This window comes from Arvicanthis niloticus, chromosome 5 (genome assembly GCF_011762505.2).
Source record: "Arvicanthis niloticus isolate mArvNil1 chromosome 5, mArvNil1.pat.X, whole genome shotgun sequence".
NCBI lineage: Eukaryota > Metazoa > Chordata > Mammalia > Rodentia > Muridae > Arvicanthis > Arvicanthis niloticus.
Genome location: NC_047662.1, coordinates 38,399,974 through 38,419,967, shown reverse-complemented (window position 1 = coordinate 38,419,967; position 19,994 = coordinate 38,399,974). Strand labels below are relative to the sequence as shown.

The 19,994-nt window shown below is 45.9% G+C and overlaps 1 protein-coding gene and 1 long non-coding RNA gene across 4 annotated transcripts in view; one reads left to right on the top strand and one right to left on the bottom strand.

Annotated features, from left to right (window-relative positions):
* Positions 1–18,377, bottom strand: part of LOC143442378 (uncharacterized) — a 45,175-nt gene extending 26,798 nt beyond the window's left edge. Inside the window, exon 1 of the long non-coding RNA XR_013110505.1 lies at positions 18,291–18,377. This is a non-coding gene — a long non-coding RNA (uncharacterized LOC143442378). The remainder of the gene's footprint in view (positions 1–18,290) is intronic.
* The window catches only part of Trabd2b (TraB domain containing 2B), a 265,876-nt gene that overhangs the window by 48,224 nt on the left and 197,658 nt on the right, over positions 1–19,994 (top strand). For 2 of the 3 annotated variants that reach the window (XM_076934439.1, XM_076934438.1), the window contains exon 3: positions 18,910–19,470. In XM_076934439.1, the coding sequence (XP_076790554.1) occupies positions 18,910–19,470 (561 nt within the window). Of the gene's footprint in view, positions 1–16,187; positions 16,929–18,909; positions 19,471–19,994 lie in introns of those variants that run through there. The other variant, XM_034502426.2, reaches the window with a different exon arrangement.

Genomic DNA, 19,994 nt, shown 5'->3' with positions numbered 1-19,994 from the left:
ACTAAAAAAGTCTGAAGTTAGTAGGATATAGAAGGAAATCTTTAGAGCTTTTACAGAGAAAAGAAGTTCTCATGTCTTATATTAGGATAAAGTAAATGAACTGGATACATTTATGGAAAGAGTTATATTCAGTGAGGAACAACATTCACAGTGTCCTGAACTGATAGATTAATTTCATCATCTTGTTTCTAGAAGATGCAAGAACATCTGTAAATTAACAAGAGGAAGAGAATAGCCATGAGGAAAGTAATCAGAGAAGAAGGATACAGAGATAATTTTAGGAAGAAGAAACTCCCCAAGGAGAAAAAAGTAGAGGGAAGTGCTCAGGGTTATTGGTAATCAGAAAACAACGAGGAGTCAAACAACAGCAAGATGTTAGTCTGTGAAGAAGAGTATGCCAGCTAGAAAGCTGGGAGATGGCCTGGCCTGTAATGAAGTGAGAAGAGGTAGCAGCGAGTGTTACAGGTGTTTGGAGAGAATTCACTCAAATGAGGCAATTCATACCCTGGAATTCAGCTGTGGAGATCCTGGATATACATTCTCCAAAAATGTTAACCCAGATTTGTTGGAGAATGCACACAAAGATGTCCATTGCAGTATTCTTTGTGGAGTGAGGGAGTGCCAGACAATTTGGAAAACCATCACTCAGAGAGTAGACAAGTAAAAATGTGTGGGATGGATACTACGGATACTACCATTGGGTGTTTTGTAAAGCTCAAAGGAAACAGGAATTGAATTTTAGAGTATCACCATCTGATAAATTATGGAAAATAATTTATGTGAATTAAAATGCATGTACAAAGAACAATATATTTGCAAAGGTATATAGTAACCAAAGCTACATGTAGACATACTGCAGTTGCTGCTTTTGTATTCACAGTATATTAATAAACTATGGGAATAAAAGAATAAGTGAGAATAAGAGAAAATAGGTTGGGACTGGTAGCAAACGCCTGTCATCTCCGCCACACAGAAGCCTGAGGCAGAAGTACCATAAGTAAGTTACCCAGCTGGGTAACTTAGTGTGATACCGTTCTAGAATAATAAACTACCATAGTTCAGTGACAGAGCATTTGTCTAGCATGCTGAAGGCCCCAGCTTCAGCCCTGAAAGCACAGGAAAATAAACAGATGGTTAGATAGATAGATAGATAGATAGATAGATAGATAGATAATAGCTGGGTGGATGGATAGATAGATAGAGAGATAGATGGATGGATAGATTTCTACTAACAGTGTCACATAAACTACAGTTTATAAAGTAATCATTTATTTTGAAAGAAGAAAAGGAAGAGTAACAGGAGCAATGAAAGTTGATAATAAAATAAGAAATAGAGTAGAATAATACAAAGTAGTGGGTTAGTCCAAAGAAGATTATAATAAATAGAACAGAAACAGTGGGTAAAACAGTAGATTTGAGTATATCAAACCCAGAATCATATTATTCAAAAGAGAGAACAAGTCATATTGGAATAAAAAAGCAAATTCAACTACTACTTTATGGTGCCTTCCAGAAACTCATTTTAAATATAGACACAAATAGGTTACAAGCAGAGTATGGGGAAAGATAGCTACATTAACACTAATCTAAAGGCAGTGAGAGAGGGTCAGTTACTATCAAATGAAGAAAACTTCAGAGCCAGAAATAATGCCATAAAGAAAAGGGTCTTTCCATAGTGATAAAAGAGTTAATTACCCAAGAGGACCTGACCATAGCTATCACCACCAAGACAGAAAGGAAAAGTGACAGAATGAAAGGAAAACCAGGCAACTCGAAAACTACGCTTGAAAGCTTCGAGTACATGCAAACACGAAGATTAAGAGGACTTTAAAGCACCGTGACCTCTTTCATGTGCCTGACATTTGTAGATGTTTCTATCTAACCACAACAAATGTCCTCAAGGACCCCAAAGTTCTAAAGATAAATCCTATTCTGTGTCATAAGGCACATTTAAATAAGTTGAAAATAACTGAAAAAAATAAAAGAATTAGATCAGCACCAATAACATAAATATAGTTGGAAAATAATAATTCTATAATGAAGCAATACTTATAAATCAGCTGAGTATAGAATCACATGATTGGCCAAATATTGTTAACATTTTAACTGAATGGTCATAAAAGCACAGCATACCTTAATTTGTGAAATGCAGATAAAACAAAAATACACAGAATTAAACATTTGAATCAGAAAAGTGAAGGCCCTGAGTTTTAGCATCTTAGGAAATAAGAGCATGGTCTAGGGCTTCAGCTCAGTGGAGATGCACTAAGCATGTGGGGTCAGTTTCCAACACGCACACACACATACCACACCACATACACACACATACCACATACACACACACACCACATACACACACATACCACATACACACACACACCACATACACACACATACCACACACACTCAGAGAAAGGGGGTAACTAAAACAAAAGCTAAATCATACAAACATAAGTACAGAATAAAATAGAAAGCAGAAATGATGAAAAGTATCACTAAGGCTGGTTATTTGAGAAAACCAATAAAAGAGATAAACTTCTAACTGTTCTGATCAGGAAACAAAGAACAACTTTTTAAAAAAGACTAAAAGAATGAAAGAGGGGATGCATCCCCTGAGGTGGAAAAAGTAGAAGTCTGAAGGAAATAAGAACTTAGAAAAACCAGTTGTATTACACATTCTTTAGAGGAGCAATCATAAACAGGTCATTTTAAGATGCTATTGTAAGAGCATCAAAACCATGAACTATTTCAAAAGTGAATTTGTGCAAAAGGTATGCAGAGCTGCATTGCAAAGTACTGCCAAGCAGTTAAAGAATCTATTTTAGCAGGATAAGTAGCATTTACAGATTGTAAGAAGATGTGGTATCAAGATGCAGATTCTCCCCACATGGTTCAAGAGATACCTTTAAGTTTCAACCAAAATCCTTGAGACTTTCTTTTATTCTTACAAAAACTGATTCTAAATTTTGAATGAAAATGCAAATGACTTGGTAGCTTAAAAAAAAATAAAACAGAAGAAGAAAATTGGAAGATGTTTATTACCTAACTTTACAACTAAGCACAAAGCTATAGTAATAATGACTGGGCTTTCCATGAATGTAGATACATGTCAATGAGACAAAGTCTCCAGATAGACCCATGCAGAAATGAGCAGCTGGTTGTCGATAAAGTTGCTGGAATGACACCATATAGAAGGGGCATCTTACAGCAGTTGGTATTGAACAATATACACTGTTTTTGCAAAAAGGAGAAAGAGGGGAGAGAAGATGAGGACAGACAGAGGAGGGGAAAGAAGAAAGAAGCAAGTGGAGGACAGGGGAAGAGAACAAGGAAGAGGCCAAAAAGCCTGGATTCCTTGATTCATATCTTAAACATGTACAAAACTTAAAAGAGGGTCATTTCCTATTATGCTTGGCTCTTTAATGTACACTCAAGACTTGTATGTGGAGGTCTTAGCTCCCAGCACATCACAGTTCAGACCTGAGGTGTTTGGGAGGTGATTAGATTGTGAAGGCTCTGACCTCAGGCATGAATGGATCCATTTGTGAGAACTGTAGCTTAATGGGCATCAGGGTAGAGACTGTGAGCGGGAGAGCAAGCTCTCTCTTTGCTTCCAGTAACCATGAGCTGTACACCTCTCTGAGGTGTGCTCCCCACCATCATGTTCTGCCTTGCCCCACAGCTATAGTGATGGGAGCAAGTGATCATGGACCGAGACATCGGAGTGCACAAGCTAAAGTAAAAGTAAATCTTACTTCTTTCAAAGTTCTTATCTGAGACACTGGAGCAGTTAGCACTTGCCTTAAGCATAAAACATAAAGCTGCAAATCCTCCAGGAAAGAAGGGGGGTGGAAAAGGAAGCAGAAGGAAGAAAGGAGAGGAGGAAGAGAAGGAGGAGGAGGAAGAGGAGGAAGAGGAAGAAAGAAGAGGAGGAGGAAGAGGAGGAAGAGGAAGAAAGAAGAGGAGGAGGAAGAGGAAGAAAGAGGAGGAGGAGGAAGAGGAAGAGGAGGAGGAGGAGGTTCCTATAGTAGAACATTAGTGACTATGAGTTAGATCAAGCTTTCTTAAGTAAGATATAAAAAGCACAAATCATGCTTTGAAAACTGATAAATTGGATTAGCTCGGAACTAAAACATTTGCTCTTCAAAAGACACTATTAAGAAAGTGAAAATACAAGCCAAATCCTAGGATGTTTATAAAACTGTATTTGACAAGGAACTTGGAACAGAAATGAACAATCACTGCTCAACAGTAAACTGTCAAGTAGCACAATGTAAACGAGCAGAAGACTTGAACAAAGGGGACATTAAAGAAGACAAGTAAGCACATGAAGAGATACTCACCATTAGTTATTAGAGAAATGTAAATTAAAAATGTAAATTAAAAGCTCAATGAGACACCACTTCGCACCCCACCTGTAATTACAAAGGCTGGCAAGCTCAAGGGTTTATGAGGTGGTAAACAATTAGGACTCTCATATGTTGTTAAATGTCTGAAATATAACAAGTATCCCAATATATTATCAATTAGTCCTAGCAGTGAGCAGTCACCATGATTATGCCTGTGAACTATAAATCACAGAAATGCCTGAAATGGCCCTTAGCTTGTCTAACCAGGCTCTTTATCCCTCCGTTCTTTGAACCAACTTCTTAAAGACTCATGTCTCTGGCTCTGGGATAATGTTGTGTGTTGTAGCTGGAAGTGGTGGTCATTGTACTTGTGTGTTATGTTGGGGAAGTCTTGGGGAGAGGAGTCTCTGAGGATATGTTGGGCAATAAACAGATTATGCTGGGAACTGTTGTTTTGAGAGCAGGGGAGAGCTAGAAATGCTGAAAATTGTAGACAGAAAAGAAAGCAGAAAAATCTCAAGGCAGAAGGCAAAGACAGACAAACACACAGACACACACTCAAACATATATACACTCTCAGACATATGCACATACATTCATACATTCACACACACATTCACTCACAATTCACACATGCACCCTGACACACTCTCCCACATATACACACTCCTAAATTCACATACTCACAATAAATTCACACCCACTCAGACACACACACACACAATCTGTCTGACAAAAGTTAGGAAGTTAGCAAGCAAGCTTTTGTCACCACAGATGCTACCAGAATTCTAAGTCAGTGCTCTGTGCAGAGGTGACTGTGGTGTCGGAGAAACAGAAAGGATCTAGTCAGAGGAAAACATAGTAGTTGGAGACTCTGGATAAATAAATCACTTCAACAATCATCGGTTCAGATCTCCAGGCATAGAGATGCCAGGTGAATTGGTAAATCAGTGGGTGGGGAAAAAAAAAATCTGCAAATGTTTGTTTGCATAAGGCATAAGCGACTTCAAACAGTCATCAAAAAGGTGAGAGGAAACAAAACATCTTTTAGTATGGAATCTCTGCATTGATGGAATGAAGAAAATAGTCTGCTCTGTGAAGCTGCAAGGGTTGCAACAGCAGGGACTGGTGGTGATAAGCTACAGGTGGGTGCTGGTGAAATATGTAGGACAGCAGTGTTCAGAGAATCTACAAGAGTAGTAGGCTGCTTCGGGAGGTAACAGGCTTCCCTCTGCTAAATGTCTTCAGCAAAGTCCAGACAACTAAGTGAGAAGATTGATGGAAAGGGGATTACAAAGGTAGGGAATTGAGAATCCAACCCTAAGTCTAAACTGAGGAAAACTAAAGGTGTGTATTTGATTGGACATGATGAGTCTGATGGGGAACCAGGGCTTTCCATAGCACAGAGGCCAGACTGCAGATGTAGACTGAAAGGCACCACGAAAAGGACACAGGCTGGGTACAGACCTATCAGACTCCACACCACTGGATTAAGTAAAGGCCAAGCATGTAAACAGCTAGGCAGCATGCCCGTGGGCACTATGAAAACCACAGACACCTTGCCTGCCAGGTGCGCAGCATGGTAAGGATAGTGCTTGCTGCACTTGGCCACTCGCTCAGCTAATCCACAGAGCATCTCTAAGCAAGGGCCATCTTGTCCAATTCAATCAGCAGTCCTGGGTTCTGCTCTGATGCAGACCCTCAATAGAATTTCTCAACCATAAGGTAACCATACATGCTCTTCCTGACGTTTTAAAGATCAAAGTGTTTCTCCTAGTACAGGAGATACTTTGAGGCTACCTCTCCTCCTCCTTCTCCTCCTTCTCCTCTTCTTCCTTCTCCTCCTTCTCCTCCTCCTGCTGCTTCTTCTTCTTCTTCATATCAGTAATAATGATCCTAAAGCCATAGCACAGTCCTTTACAGCACACAAAGTACAAGTCATCATCCTGCTCCATCCCCATAATAAACCCACCAGCCACACATGACTACTGTTCTGACTTCGCAGATAAGGAAGTTAAGCCTGGAGAGGTTCAGCTACCAGGATGTGATGCCCTTCCTAGTCAACAGGTTGTTCTTTTTTTTTTTTTTTTTTTAAATACCTATAAACCTTGATCGCCATATACATGTACAAATATATGTATCCTTCTAAATGAACAAATGTACACATTTATTTAGCCATCTAAATGTATAAGTGTATTTGATTTGCACATAGTAAGGGACAAAGCTGAAGGGCTCTCAGCTCTCCTACTGAGATGAAACACACCCAGCCCACTTAGGCTTCTGTCGGTCTCACTCATGCCCTGATGGGGCTTTACTTCTTTAAAAACACTTTTTGGAGAGCCTCATGTATTTGGCTCCCTCCTGTTATGATTGTCCTCCACAAATGTGCTTCTTCTACTGCACCCTGACAGGTCCTGGAAACTCCCTTTCCCAGCAGAGTCAGGAAGGCTGTACTCAGCTTTGGACACTTCTAAGCCTCATGTTGCTTTAATGGTCTTTCTCACCATGGAGATCTGTCGTGCTGGGTCCTCTGTTGTTCCCCCAGGGTGTTCCTTGGGAAGAAGGGAGGTGGCTTGGAAGAATTGGGCATTCAGCCTGTGGGTCTGGGATTGATGTAAGACCAAGAGTAAGGCTTAGTCTGTGTCAGGGCTGGGCTTCAGCAGGGGTGTAGGTGAAAGCTCAAACTCCCTTCTGTAAGGAACAGTGATAGTTACTGCAGATCATCCTCGTCTGCCCACCTGACCGCTGCACAATGCCTAGACTCGACGCCTTCTCTCCTAACAAGGCTCAGCCACGTGTAGTCCCTGAAGATTACCTCCCTCCTTTCTCTAGAACATCTCTCCAGTCTGTCCAGTGATACCACTCCGAAGACCAGTGGTTGCAAACAAAGGCTTTTCCCTTTGTACTGTATCTTTCATTAGCCTAAAGCTCAGGCAACTGGACTCTCTGTCCATTGGTCCAAGTTCTTCAGCCACTCAAACGTGACTCTGACACAAAGCTAGAGAGATGTCTCATTGTGGCTCCTTCTACATGTTTGCCTTTTCACTTATTCTAACGTCATTTCACTTGAGTTTTCATCTCTAAAGCCCACAAAAATGTCCCCTGTTAACTTTCAGGATCAAATATAATAACTCCTGTGAATGCAGGTACCACGTCTCCTCCTCCTCCTCCTCCTCCTCCTCCTCCTCCTCCTCCTCCTCCTCCTCCTCCTCCTCCTCCCCCTCCCCCTCCCCCTCCTCCTCCTCCTCCTCCTCCTCTTCCTCCTCTTCCTCCTCCTTCTCCTTCTTTCTCCTCCCCGTCTTCCACCTCCTTCTCATAATTATCACCCTATCTGTCTCACCCTGTCTCTGTGCCTGTCTCTGTCTCTTTCTACCTCTCTCTCTGAGACAGAACAGGTCATGCTATGTAGTATTGACATGGATTGTTCGGCACTCACTATGTAGCTCAAACTGGCCTTAGATTTGCAGAAGTCGTCTTGCCTTAGCCTTCTGAGTGCTGAGAAGACAGGTATGGACCACAACACCACCCAGCTCCTCTAATTCTCTCTCTCTCTTTCTCTTTTTAATTTTAAATTTTATCTGTATGGGTGTTTTATCTTGTACAGCTGTCTGTGCAAAAGGTGCAGTGCTGAGGGAGGCCAGAAGAGGGTGTCAGATCCTCTATCTCTTTTCATGGGTATTTCCCTTTCAAAGTTGAAATGAATCCACTCCCTGGGCTTAGACCAACTCAGCTTTCAGCCTGTCTGTTCCCCTGTCTATCTGTCTATCTATCTATCTATCTATCTATCTATCTATCTATCTATCTATCATCTCTAATGAGTCTAGTGTTACATCTCACTTCTGTGCAATGAGCCCTAAATGTATCCACAGCCCTGCACATTCTCCCAAGCAACAAGATATTTCTAAACTGTTTCCCATGACATCCACTCTGTAGACAGCTGATGTTTAACATGGCCTCAAACTGGACCACTGGTGCCTTCTCACAAAATTCTGCTTTTTTTCTCAACCTGTCTGAATTAATAAAGAAGCTGCTCAAGATAAATAAAAAATAAATAAAAAAAAAATCTAAAACCGTCAGTCTTAGCCTTGCTGCCTCCACTCATCAACTCCATTACAAAATGCTAGTTGCTGGCTCTAACACTGAGGACCAGACCTGTTCCCTTTCTTCCAGTCCCACTGCAGCCATGTGGGTAAGACCCTACATTTTCCACCTGCTCCAGGCTCTGATCCTGCCCAGACTCTTAGATCCCTCTCCTGCCACCTCAGCATCCTTCACACTGAGTTCAGAATGAATGTCCAAAATGCAAATCAGGCCACAATCTTTTAAAAAAAACCTTCATAACTTTTAAGTGAACATGGAATTCAAGTTTCATACCTCACTTCACAGTCATTCTTCATGAAGCCTCTCTCTCTGCTATATTTCTAGGCATTCTCTCCCTTATAACCACACATTTTAGTCCCTTGACTTTCCTCTTTCCTGAACACATCATGATGCCTCCAGTACTACAGGGCCTTTGCTAAAGTTGTTCCCTCTGCTGATGGTTCCCTTCCCTCATGTCTTCTTCTGCCAGAACCTTCTCATCATCCATAACACTATGTGTGCCACTCACACTACCTCCATTTTTATGTCATCACCTGTCTATTATTGTCCTTCTGGAAAGAGAACTGAGTGTGAGCAAGTATTCTCACTGTTGCATTTGTCAAACCCTAAGTCCTTGTACGTGGCATTCATGAACAATTGTGTATTCTGCTCTCTCCACAGAGGGCACCTTCGCTATCATGTCCTAGGCACTGAAGCTATAGACAAGTAAAACAGGAGTTCAAGTTCAAGTGTGGTATATCTAGAGTTTCAGGTCTTTTTCAAATACCCCTCTGCTCCACCACTTACTAGGTCTGTGGGTTTGAGCAAGCTTACTCCCAGACTCCAATTTTCTTATCGAAAGGATGAGGACAATGATATCAATTCTCCCATAAACTTATTATGAACAGGCAAGGGCTACTAGATTAAAATAGTGTTTGGAAGTACTAACCACACACCAAAGGCCCAATCAAAGTTAAGAATGGCTATAGTATCACATAGATACCCTATATTTCTCAGTACCAGTGGGACTGGAATTTGTGGTGCCATATTTCTAAGTGAGGTCACTCTGTGTGTCATAAGATACTTAGCATCATCCTGGTCCCAGCCACAAGATGCCAGCAGCACCTTCCCAGTTATGACAACTAAATATGTCTTTACAAATTGTCAAACATCCTTTCAGCAGAAAGGTTAATAGCACGACTAAGCAAGTGGGTACCATTGCTTGCTGGTATATATACCAAACTGGAAGTCAGTCTACAGAGTCTGGATAACTTGCCCAAGGCCAAAGGGGATGAGGGTGAGGTCAGGCTTCAGTCCACTTTTCTCACCCTGGGGCATGCCCTTTGCTCTTTCCCACACCGTCTCTGTACTTGTGGCCCAAGGCCCCCTGCCCTCGCCCTGGCAGTCTAGCACATTTGCAGATCCGTGCTAATTACACAGCAACGTAAAACTTTATATGTGGTTTGTTATTTTATATCCAGGAACATGGTCCACAGCCTTCATTACATAAAGCAGCTGTGTGTATATTTGGGGTCTAAGTGCCATTTAGTGGTCAGCTTGATGGTGTATTTTGTTTCAAGCATCACATTTCCTTTTTCCCTTTCTATACTTCAGTAGGGTCCTAAACAGAGGAATGAAGCCTCGCACAGCTTGGGATAGAGTGACAGGCAAATCCTAAGTGACAATTACCCTCTATCCTAATTAGATTGGAAGGCAGACAGAGCCCAGAACTGCCATGTGTGGCGTGGATGTACTCCCTAGTGGCTTTGTGAGCACCAGTGTGTTCTCAGGCCACACCGTTGTCTGCCTTCTACCTGTGGCTCACTCTCCCTGTTTGTGTCTTGAAAAGAATGAGGGGTTTAGCAGAGGTTTAGACAGATGACTTTCTAACAATCAGTGGATTGGCTTGAGTGTGTCATCACTCCCCTCTGAGCCACGTCCTCATCTTTAAAATGAGGACAAACACAGCTGGGGAAACACAGACAATAAAGTATTTACTACACAAGCAGGAGGACCTGAGTTTACATCCTCAGCATGTACATCAAGGGTGGTATTCACTGTAATCCTGACACTGGGGAGGCAGAGACAGGAGGGCCCCCTGTGGCTTGCTGGCCAGCTCAGTGAGCTACTCTTTTAGCACCACCTCTTGGTCCCTATCTAGAACACTCTCCATGTTCCTCCTCCATCTTACCGCTTTCACCATTGTCCTTATCTAGAATGAAAATAAAAGTGGCTGTCCTTCCACTGAACCTGTTTTCCCTTCATAGACAGGTTCAAGTCATGCCCCCTCCAGAAAAGTGCCCTGGAACCCCTGGCTCTCACTGCGCCTGGGTTTTTATGATAGTGCATCACCCAGTACTTGTATGACTTTTATAATGGTGCATAAAATGCCTAATCATTATCTGGGTTTTCTTTATTTTAAATTCTTTTTTCTTCATCCTGAAATACTTACTGGACAGATTGGAAATGTTCAAAGCAATGATTTTAAAAACATATAGACACTGCATAGTGATCATGACCGTCAGACTCAGAAGCGCGCGCGCGCGCGCGCGCGCGCGCACACACACACACACACACACACACACACACACACACTGCTATGTGAACTACACATTATTAGATCCCCAGAAGTTACTTTGTAACTGAAACTCTGTCCTTTTGACCAATCCTTGCACTTATTGCTAGAAATGTTGTTAGTACATCTGCTAATAAAAAAAAAAAAAAAAAAAAAAAAAAAAAAAAGCCTGGAGGTTTGCTTGTTTGTTGATTGGTTCATTTGTTTTTATAACAATGTAGCAAATCTCACTTTGGAATGTATTTTCAAAACTAATCAAATCAGCTTCTCAAAAAGACATCAACCTTCCAGTACAATGTAACACCACTCACTGAAATGTCTCTTTACTCAACAACTACAGGTGTTTCTTGTTCAAAAGTCACAAGTAGCTGGAGGAGGGCAACTCAGTTACACCACCAAACATATGGAGACAGTCCATGAGAGCTGAGCCCTTGCTATCCCTGAGGGCTGCTCACAGGCAGCTAGCCTTGCACATCTCGCCCCGGAGCCTGCTCTGTCAGCCATCCTCTGGGGTAGCCACAGTTTTTGCAGAGCAGAGCAGAGCAGAGCAGAGCAGAGCAGAGCAGAGCAGAGCAGAGCAGAGCAGAGCAGAGCATCTAAGATTGTCTCCTCTGATGGGCAGGTGTAAAACACCTTCTCCCTTCCTGCATAGTCCTCGCTGGCACCCACGGATTCTGACCATTTCTAATTCGGATACTCCTTGATCATCCTTCCCAGTTCCCATAATGCATCAAACTTCAACACACTCCTACCCCTATGTACATGCAATTCCCATGGTCCTTAATGCCCTCTCTTTCTTGCCCAACTCCTGTTTTTTCTTTTGTTCACTTTGATTTGGGAGCTAGGGTGAGGGACTCTAGGTGGCCCAAGCTGTCCTCAAACTCTCTATTCTACTGCTCCAGCTTCCAAGTGCAGAGGTTACAGGGGGTGTAAATTCCTGATTTGTGTTGTGTTTTGTTTTGTTTGTTTTTGTTTTGTTTTTGAGCAGGGTCTCCTGAATTCATCATATGGTTGAAGATGATCTTGAATCCCTGATTCTCTTCCGCCTACCTTGAAAGTGCTAAGATTGCAGGCACTCACCACACACCAGTTTGCTGCTCACCCCTTAAAGATTTTTTTTTTCATAGACTTGATCTTAAGTGAGTCTCACGGGCAACACTGATTGGACTCAGTAAGTCTAAAAACAATCACAAAAGGAGGACACGGAATCGAGAGGGAGACATCTTATCCCAACTTCACTTTTTTTGGTAAAGAACTTTGCTGATGTGATGTTCTATTTGTTTCCCCAAGCTCTGTTTGTTTGTATCCCTGTCTTCTCTACTGGGTGGCAAGCTCCCTGAGGGCTAAATCTGGGGCCGATTCCTCTGTATCCAAGATTTCCCTACTGAACTGAGCAGATTTGGTGTTAGTTTTAATGAATATCACTCTCCTTAGTAACTCTGATCCCTTCCTACACTTCTTTTTCTACTGCAGTGACAGAGTGCCCTTTGCCCAGTCATCTCAGTGTCTGCATTTTTCAGGTGCTTTCTCCACTCTAGACTGTTTTTAACCCTGCCTGTCTCTGCCTGATTCTTCAGTCCTCTTCCTTTCTCTTGAATCCCAGATGCAACCCTGTTCTTCATTCATCCAGGATTAATTTCCAAGCCAGGTTGAGGTTAGAGAACACAGAGCTTGCGGGGGGGGGGGGGGGGGGAGATACATGCTGGCTATAGGAGCTTGAAGATAGAATATTGGGATGGCCACTTTTTTTGAGCCATAGGCTAAATCCCTCATCTCTCACCCTGGAAGGGGCACCCATCAACAGAGCAGGGCTCCTGAGGCCAACTTTGTTAGTTTAGTTACGCTACAAGGCTTCTGCTCCTGCCCCTGCTGTTACAGCCTACAGATTCCTGGTACCAATCTGATTGAACAACTTAATTAAGATGCAATAAAAGAAAAGTGGTCCGGATGTGCCCTGAGGCAGAGAAGTCTACAGTCTGCAGCCACTGCCTCCTCTTGAGCCGGGAGCCCTTTCTCACCCTGCCTAAATGCCCCCAAACTGGCAATGGCTCCACCAGCTTGTTTATGCTGGCTATAGGTCACCTCAGTTCATTGTCATGTCCAGAGAGGATGCCCAAGTGCCCTGTCTCTAGGATTTAGGATTTAGCACAACCCAGGGTTTATCTAATGGGGGCGGGGGGCAGGGTGCCGTAAAAAGTCACATTGAAACTGAGCTGGAGAGGTGGCTCAATGGCTAAGACAGCCTACTCTGCTCTTGCAGAGGACTTGAGTTCACATCAGCTCTAGCACCCATATCACCTGAAACTCCAGCTCTAGGGAATGCAACACTCTCTCAAGGCTTTCACGGGAATCTACACACATGTGGCAGACACACAGATACACATAAATAAAAATAAATTCTTTAAAAACCCATTGAAACCCATGGCCTTGTTTATTGTTTTTGGTAGCAGCTTCAGAAAACATAATTCATACATCATGCATCTATTTAAAGTGGTTTTTTTCTTTTACTTTGTTCAAAGCTGGACAGCCATCATTATTTAAGATTTTTTTTACTACTCCCCACAAAACCCAACACTTCTTGGGTGTAGTCCCTCCATCTCCTGATCTAGCCTTATTCTGAATGATTACTGTCCTGCTTTCTGCCTCTGTACATATGCTCACTTCAGTCCTCTCTGAAGTCAAGTAATATTTTATCTTGAATATGCCTCTTTTAAAAAAAAAATGTATGTCTTTCAAGCTGATGTCTTGACACATTATGGTTGGCTTTTCATTCATTCTCTCACTAGCTGATGGACAGTTAGTTGGGTTGTTTCTACACTCCGGCTATTGTGAGGAACACTTGAATGCCTAGAGATTTGTGTTGATATATGTTTTCAATTCCCTTGGATTGACACATTTATTTGCTCTTGTGTCTCATTAAAAGCACCAGTGCCTAAGGTCTTATCACACACATTGAGTCACTGAAAAACGGTGAAGCCAGGAAGAGGGCTGGAGAACGGCAGACTCCAGGAGGCTGTGGTGTACACTTGCTGACTGCCCTACATGATGCAGTAAAGGAGGAAGTTACAACTGTTACCTCTGACAATTAGCTGCCAAAACCTTTCTCATTTTAGGGGGAAAAATATGATCCGAGAGAACTTTTATTTGAAATACAGGAGGAAGATATGAAAAACTACGAACTCATAGTTGTTACACGTGCCCTCACTCTAAGTTTGAGCTGGTCGGTTTTGTATTTCCTATTTGCCATCTTCCAGTTCCCCAGTGAAGACCGTATTCCTACTTCTTGGTGGAAGCAGACTCTTGCTCTCTAACCAACTCACTCTGTTCTTTCCAAGCAGATGAGTGACTTTAAGGGGGGGTGGGACTGAGTCAGGGCAGTGTCTCTCAAGGACTTCACTTTGTCACAGCTGCAGATCTCAGAGCTCTGTGTGTGAGAGACAGAGATACTACATTATGCCCCGATGCCCTATTTTCTGGGCACCCTGGCTTGCTCAGCATCTGTCACCAAGTAGGTGTGTGGATAAGAGGCTGAGCAGAACAAATTGCTCCTGACACCTAGCAGTTTGACCTGTAGGCAGTTGCCAACATCCATTCATCCCTGTTGCTTACATCCTTCCCTTTTAGTCCCATTCTTAGTTGCTCACATTCGAGGCTCAGAGAGGCAAGTTGTTGTGCTTCACTTAAACTTTGATCGTTCCTGGCTCCATGTGCAACTGAGGCAGGAGTAGAGAGAGGGGAGGAGAGTGCTTAGCTGGGAGCCAAGTGCCCTAGGATCAGGACTTGGCTTCCACTGGCCACTCTGCCTCTACTTGGTTCCCTCAATCATGCGCCCTGCAAGTAGAGATATGTACTAGCCACTTACAACTTGGAATCATGGAGTAACTTCCCATGACTGTAAACATACAAAGGCATCCTCTCAGGCCTGGCATGAAGACGCAGGTTCCTGCCACCTGCTTTCTGTAGGCAGTCCCTTGAAGGCCTTTCTCTCTTACCTTTACACCTTGGCACCAGGTGGTCCATCTACTTCACTCCCTTCTATTAGCTACTGCTGATTTAAAGAGCTTGAAGATCACCTCCTAGGGCTCTGCCCTGACTCCAGGAGCCTTCTGATATATCTCGAAGTGCCTACCTGTACTGCTGACTGCTTACTCTCGCCAGGCTTAGCAGATGTGCTCTGAGAAACTGCCCCATGTCCCCACATTTGTCTCAGCCTGACCATTGAACTTCCATCTCTTAGCCCAAGGTCCACTGAGACTGCCTTAGGAGCCTTTCCTCTGCCTGCCTTTCCTTGGCCTTCTGCTATGATTGTAATTTAATTGTCTATTTGCATATCTCATCTTGTCTGTCAGCTATAGACTTCTGATAATATCACGCAATTTATCTTTAACTTCCAATCCCAGGATAGAGTACTTAGCCAATCTTGTTTAACAACAGCGGTGTATGTGTATGTACATCCAGAGAAACAGACAAAAGAATGACTGGCTGAATGGAGCTTCCAAGAAATTCTGATGGTTATCATTTTATGTTCTTTAGACATGTTCTATTTTAATGTAGTGAGTCTTTGCAGAGTGCTTAGGAACACATATGCCAGTGTTAGGCACAGTAGCATGACAAAACAAACGTAAGTAAATACCACCTTCCCTGGATCTTCAGTGACCATCTCATTCTCCAATAGACCTCGAAGTGTCTATCCATATCCTGTCCTGCTGACTGCTTACTCTCGCCAGGCTTCGCAGATGTGCTCTGAGAAACTGTCCCATGGCCCCAAATTTGTCTCAGCCTGACCACTGGACTTCCACCTTAGCCCGAGGTCCACTGAGCCAGACGCCCTCTGGCGGTGGCGCTCAGGACCTACGTCCCGGCGAAGAGCTGGAGAGAGGAAAGGAGAGGGAGGAGGGAGGAGGCGCAGGCAGGGGAGGAGAGGAAAAAGTTGCGCTGGGAAGTTTGGAAAGTTGGGAAGTGGCTGTTGCGGGCTTCGCCTCCCTCCGCGCGCGTGCGAGGGAACGAGCGAGAGAGCGAGCGCGGAGCCAGCGAGCGCCTGCCATGCCCGGCAGACCCCGCCTCGCCGCGCCCGGGCGCCGAGCTCGCTCCGACTCCCTGTGGCCCGGCCCGGCCCGGCCCGCCGCGGCCCCGGCCCCCCGCCCCCCGCGCCGGGTCCTCCCCTCCCCCGCCCGGCGGCCCCAGCCCCCCGCCCGGCCCGGCTCCGCGCGGCTCTCCCGCCCTCCTCTCTCCCTCCCTCCCGGCCGCGGAGCAGCATGGCGGAGCCCGGGCAGCGGCCGCGCGGCCGCCCGCCGCCCCTCTGAGCCCGGCTCGGGGGCAGCCCGGCACCTTAGAGCCGACCCCCGCCCCGCCGCGCCCTCTGCCGCACTTGTCCCACTGCGCGCCCCCTGGAGCGCCGCGCACCCCTGGGACCCTTGCGCGCCCCGGGTGCCCAGCATAACCCGAGTTACCCCGCTCACCCTGGAATCTCAGGACTGCCCCAGGAGCCCCGCGTACCCCTGGACCCTGACGCGGCTCCGGGACCCCCACGCGCTCTAGGACCCCTGCGCGCTCGCAGAATTCACGGGCTCGGCCAACCCGGCTGCGCGCCCTGGTGAGGGGGCCCCGCCCCAGAGGATCCCCCTCTTCCAACAGACGGAGCCCCGCCCCAGAGGGACCCCCAGGTCCGACAGGGACATCCAGCCACGCCCCAGCGGGCTCCCAGCATCTCGCGCCTGGAGCCCTGTGCTCCAGAAGATCCTCGGTGCCCAGCTGGGGGCTCCCCGCCCTGCTGAGGGGGCGCTGCCCAAGAGGGTCCCCCGCGTCCCGCGGGCCCCAGCAGGATGCACGCCGCCCTGGCGGGGCCGCTGCTAGCCGCCCTCCTTGCCACCGCCCGCGCCCGCCCGCAACCCCCCGACGGAGGACAGTGCCGGCCGCCCGGATCGGTGAGAGAGCGCCAGCCCCGCCACTCTCCCGCCTGCCTGGACACTCCTGCCTGAGGGGCCAGGGTTTGGGACCAGCCTTCTCCATTCAGCCCACTCGCCCCACCTCCGCCCTCTGGGCACAGCCCGGGTTCCCTTCCCTAGCATCTGTCCTCCTGGGCTCCAACTCTGAGCCTAGCCCAGCCCAGATGGTTCCTTCTCCACTCGCGGACAGTTTCCCCTAGACTTTTGGTCTTGGATGGTTCTCCTCTCTGTGCCCGCTTCTGACTCTCCTGTCTTTTATCATACCTTTACCCTTTGGTCTCTTTCTGCCTTCTGACTTCATCTTCCCAACACCTAGTGCCCTTTTTCTACACCCTGGCTTCCAACCTTTTTGCTGTTTCAGTCACACAGTTCCCCAGGCCAGGCTTCCCTCCCTCCCCTTGCCCCTTTTTCTGACCTAAGGCTGAATCTCCCTGTGCTCATTCTCACTCCTCTCCCTCTGTACCCCAGACCCTACCTATTGTCCCAATTGCCCCTGCTTCCTGAAAAGGGGTAAGAGACCAGAGGAGAGAAACGGAAATGACAGAATGAATTTGCTTGTCTAATATTTTCCTGAGGAGAACAAGTAATTATTGCTTCTCCCAACTTTCTTGATTTTCCCTGCAATGTCCTTCTCTTCAAGTATAGATTAATGCATTGGCAATCGTCTTGAACTGGAGGCCAGGAGATCAGAACACTGTTGCGGGATCTTCCCGAGTTACTCTATTAACAGGGCATAGGTTGGCCTTGGGCAAGGTGCACAACTAGCAGTCTGCCTGTGCAAGAAACCAGCTGGATAGCTGGTAGGCACTGTCTATTGTACATTCAAATTTACAAGGTTTATTGGTAAAGTATGGTTCTGTTTCTACCACCCACAGTGATACTTTTATTTGTGCCAGAATCAGGTAGGAATATGTTGAGTTGACCTAAAGTTCGTAAGTGGTCGGTGGTCACTCCAGGGACTTTTCTAGATGAAAACTAGCTTCGCTTGGGAGATAGTCCCCTACTCCTGTTTCTTTCCAAATCCTAATTGTTACTGGGAAAAACAGCCCTGGTATTTGGGGCCCTACTAAATGTTCACAACCCTACTGTGTGTCTAGGTCACAGAAAAGATAGACTTGGAAATGGAGAGCCAGGTACACCTTTTTGGTGAGGAAGTTTAGAAAAGCACCCAGAATACGTACATTTCTTGGGGTTAATTCTATGAAATCTTCTCCTCCCAAACCAGCTACTGAGACTTAATTTGGCTTTGCAAGATTTTAAAACATTTTCTCACCTATGGTCTCAGCGAGTGGGGCAAAGTAGCTAACACCCATGACTTGCCCTCCAAGAAGAAAACCTTACCCACTTGATGAACGGGAAGTAGCTGCTGAAATAGGTGTGCTATTTTTAATGGGTGTTCTGCTTTCAGAGTGCTCTTGGCGTGTGTCTTCTAATGGCTGTATTTAAAAGTTATATGACTTCCTCTTTTCTTGCCAGAGCAGGACTCTTGGTCCCTCTCCCTCCCTCTCCCCACCCTCCACATGAAACACCCTGGTGAAGGTTTGCCTTGGCCAAGCATGAATGTTCTCAGGTGGTGTGGCAGCCCTTGGCTTTCACAGTGAAAGCTAGTCAGAAAGACAGCCTCCTTTCGCTGCCCACTTCCTCCGTGCCTGGCACCACTCTGAGGGCTTCAGATATATATGTTCTGTTTTTCACTCCTACCAATAACTCCCCTTCTCACCCCCATTTTGCAGAAGAGGAAACTGAGTCTGTGGGAAGTAAAATGATGTACTGCAAATTATTCAACTAAGAAAGGACAAAGCCAGCATTTGAATGTGGAACTTTTAGCTTGGAAAGCCCTTGCCAGAGGGCCTCTGCCTTCTGGCCCCATCTGCCCCTGCCATCTCTCAGTGCCAACCCTGGCTCTGCTCTGCTGCCTTTGGCCTTACTGATCTGCCTCTCCTCTTCTCTCTCCTTGCAGCAGAGAGACCTGAACTCCTTCCTGTGGACTATTAGGCGCCATCCTCCAGCCTACTTGTTTGGCACCATCCATGTTCCCTATACCCGAGTCTGGGACTTCATCCCTGATAATTCCAAGGCAGCCTTCCAGGCCAGCACTCGTGTCTACTTTGAGCTGGATCTGACAGATCCCTATACCATCTCAGCCCTGGCCAGTTGCCAGCTGCTGCCCCACGGGGAGAACCTGCAAGATGTGCTGCCAAGGGAGCTCTACTGGCGCCTGAAGCGCCACCTGGACTATGTGAAGCTGATGATGCCCTTGTGGATGACACCAGCACAGCGAGGCAAGGGGTTGTATGCTGACTACCTGTTCAATGCCATTGCTGGTAACTGGGAGCGCAAGAGGCCCGTGTGGGTGATGCTGATGGTGAACTCCCTCACGGAGACAGATGTGCGCTCCCGAGGTGTGCCTGTGCTGGACCTCTACCTGGCCCAGCAGGCAGAGAAGATGAAGAAGAGCACTGGGGCTGTGGAGCGGGTTGAGGAGCAGTGTCATCCTCTCAATGGGCTCAACTTCTCCCAGGTAGGAACCCACTTGCCAGTCTAACTAGCTATCCCCAGTGTCTTGGTCCTAGGCTCTGATTTTTGTCATGCTCCAACAGACAGCCAGAGCCAGGACCCATTCTTCCTGCCCCCACCCCAAGCAAAAGCATCTCTCTGGTTCTGAACAGCTCTGGGCTGCTCTACTGGGGTCAGGGGAAACTACTACGTGCCAGAGTTTGGGTGTTTCTTTCCATTTCAGTGGTTCCCTGTTGGGGATATCCACTCTCCACCTGCTGTGCTTGCCTGAGCAGAAAGAATTTCCCTGGGCGCATCAGAGTGATTCAAAACAGAAGGAGGGAGTTGCCCATTTGCAGCAGTCTTCCCCAGGCCCTGGGGGCTTTGGCGCACCAGGCTGTCCAGAGGCTGTTTGGATACTACCTGTGGGTGTGTTTATAGAAACAGCGCAGAGGTGGAAGGCGTGGAGCCTAGGCTGTGCTGTCAGGGAAGGTTTTGTGGACTTTGCCTCTGCCAGCACTGCTTTGCTGATTAACACTAAGTTCTTCG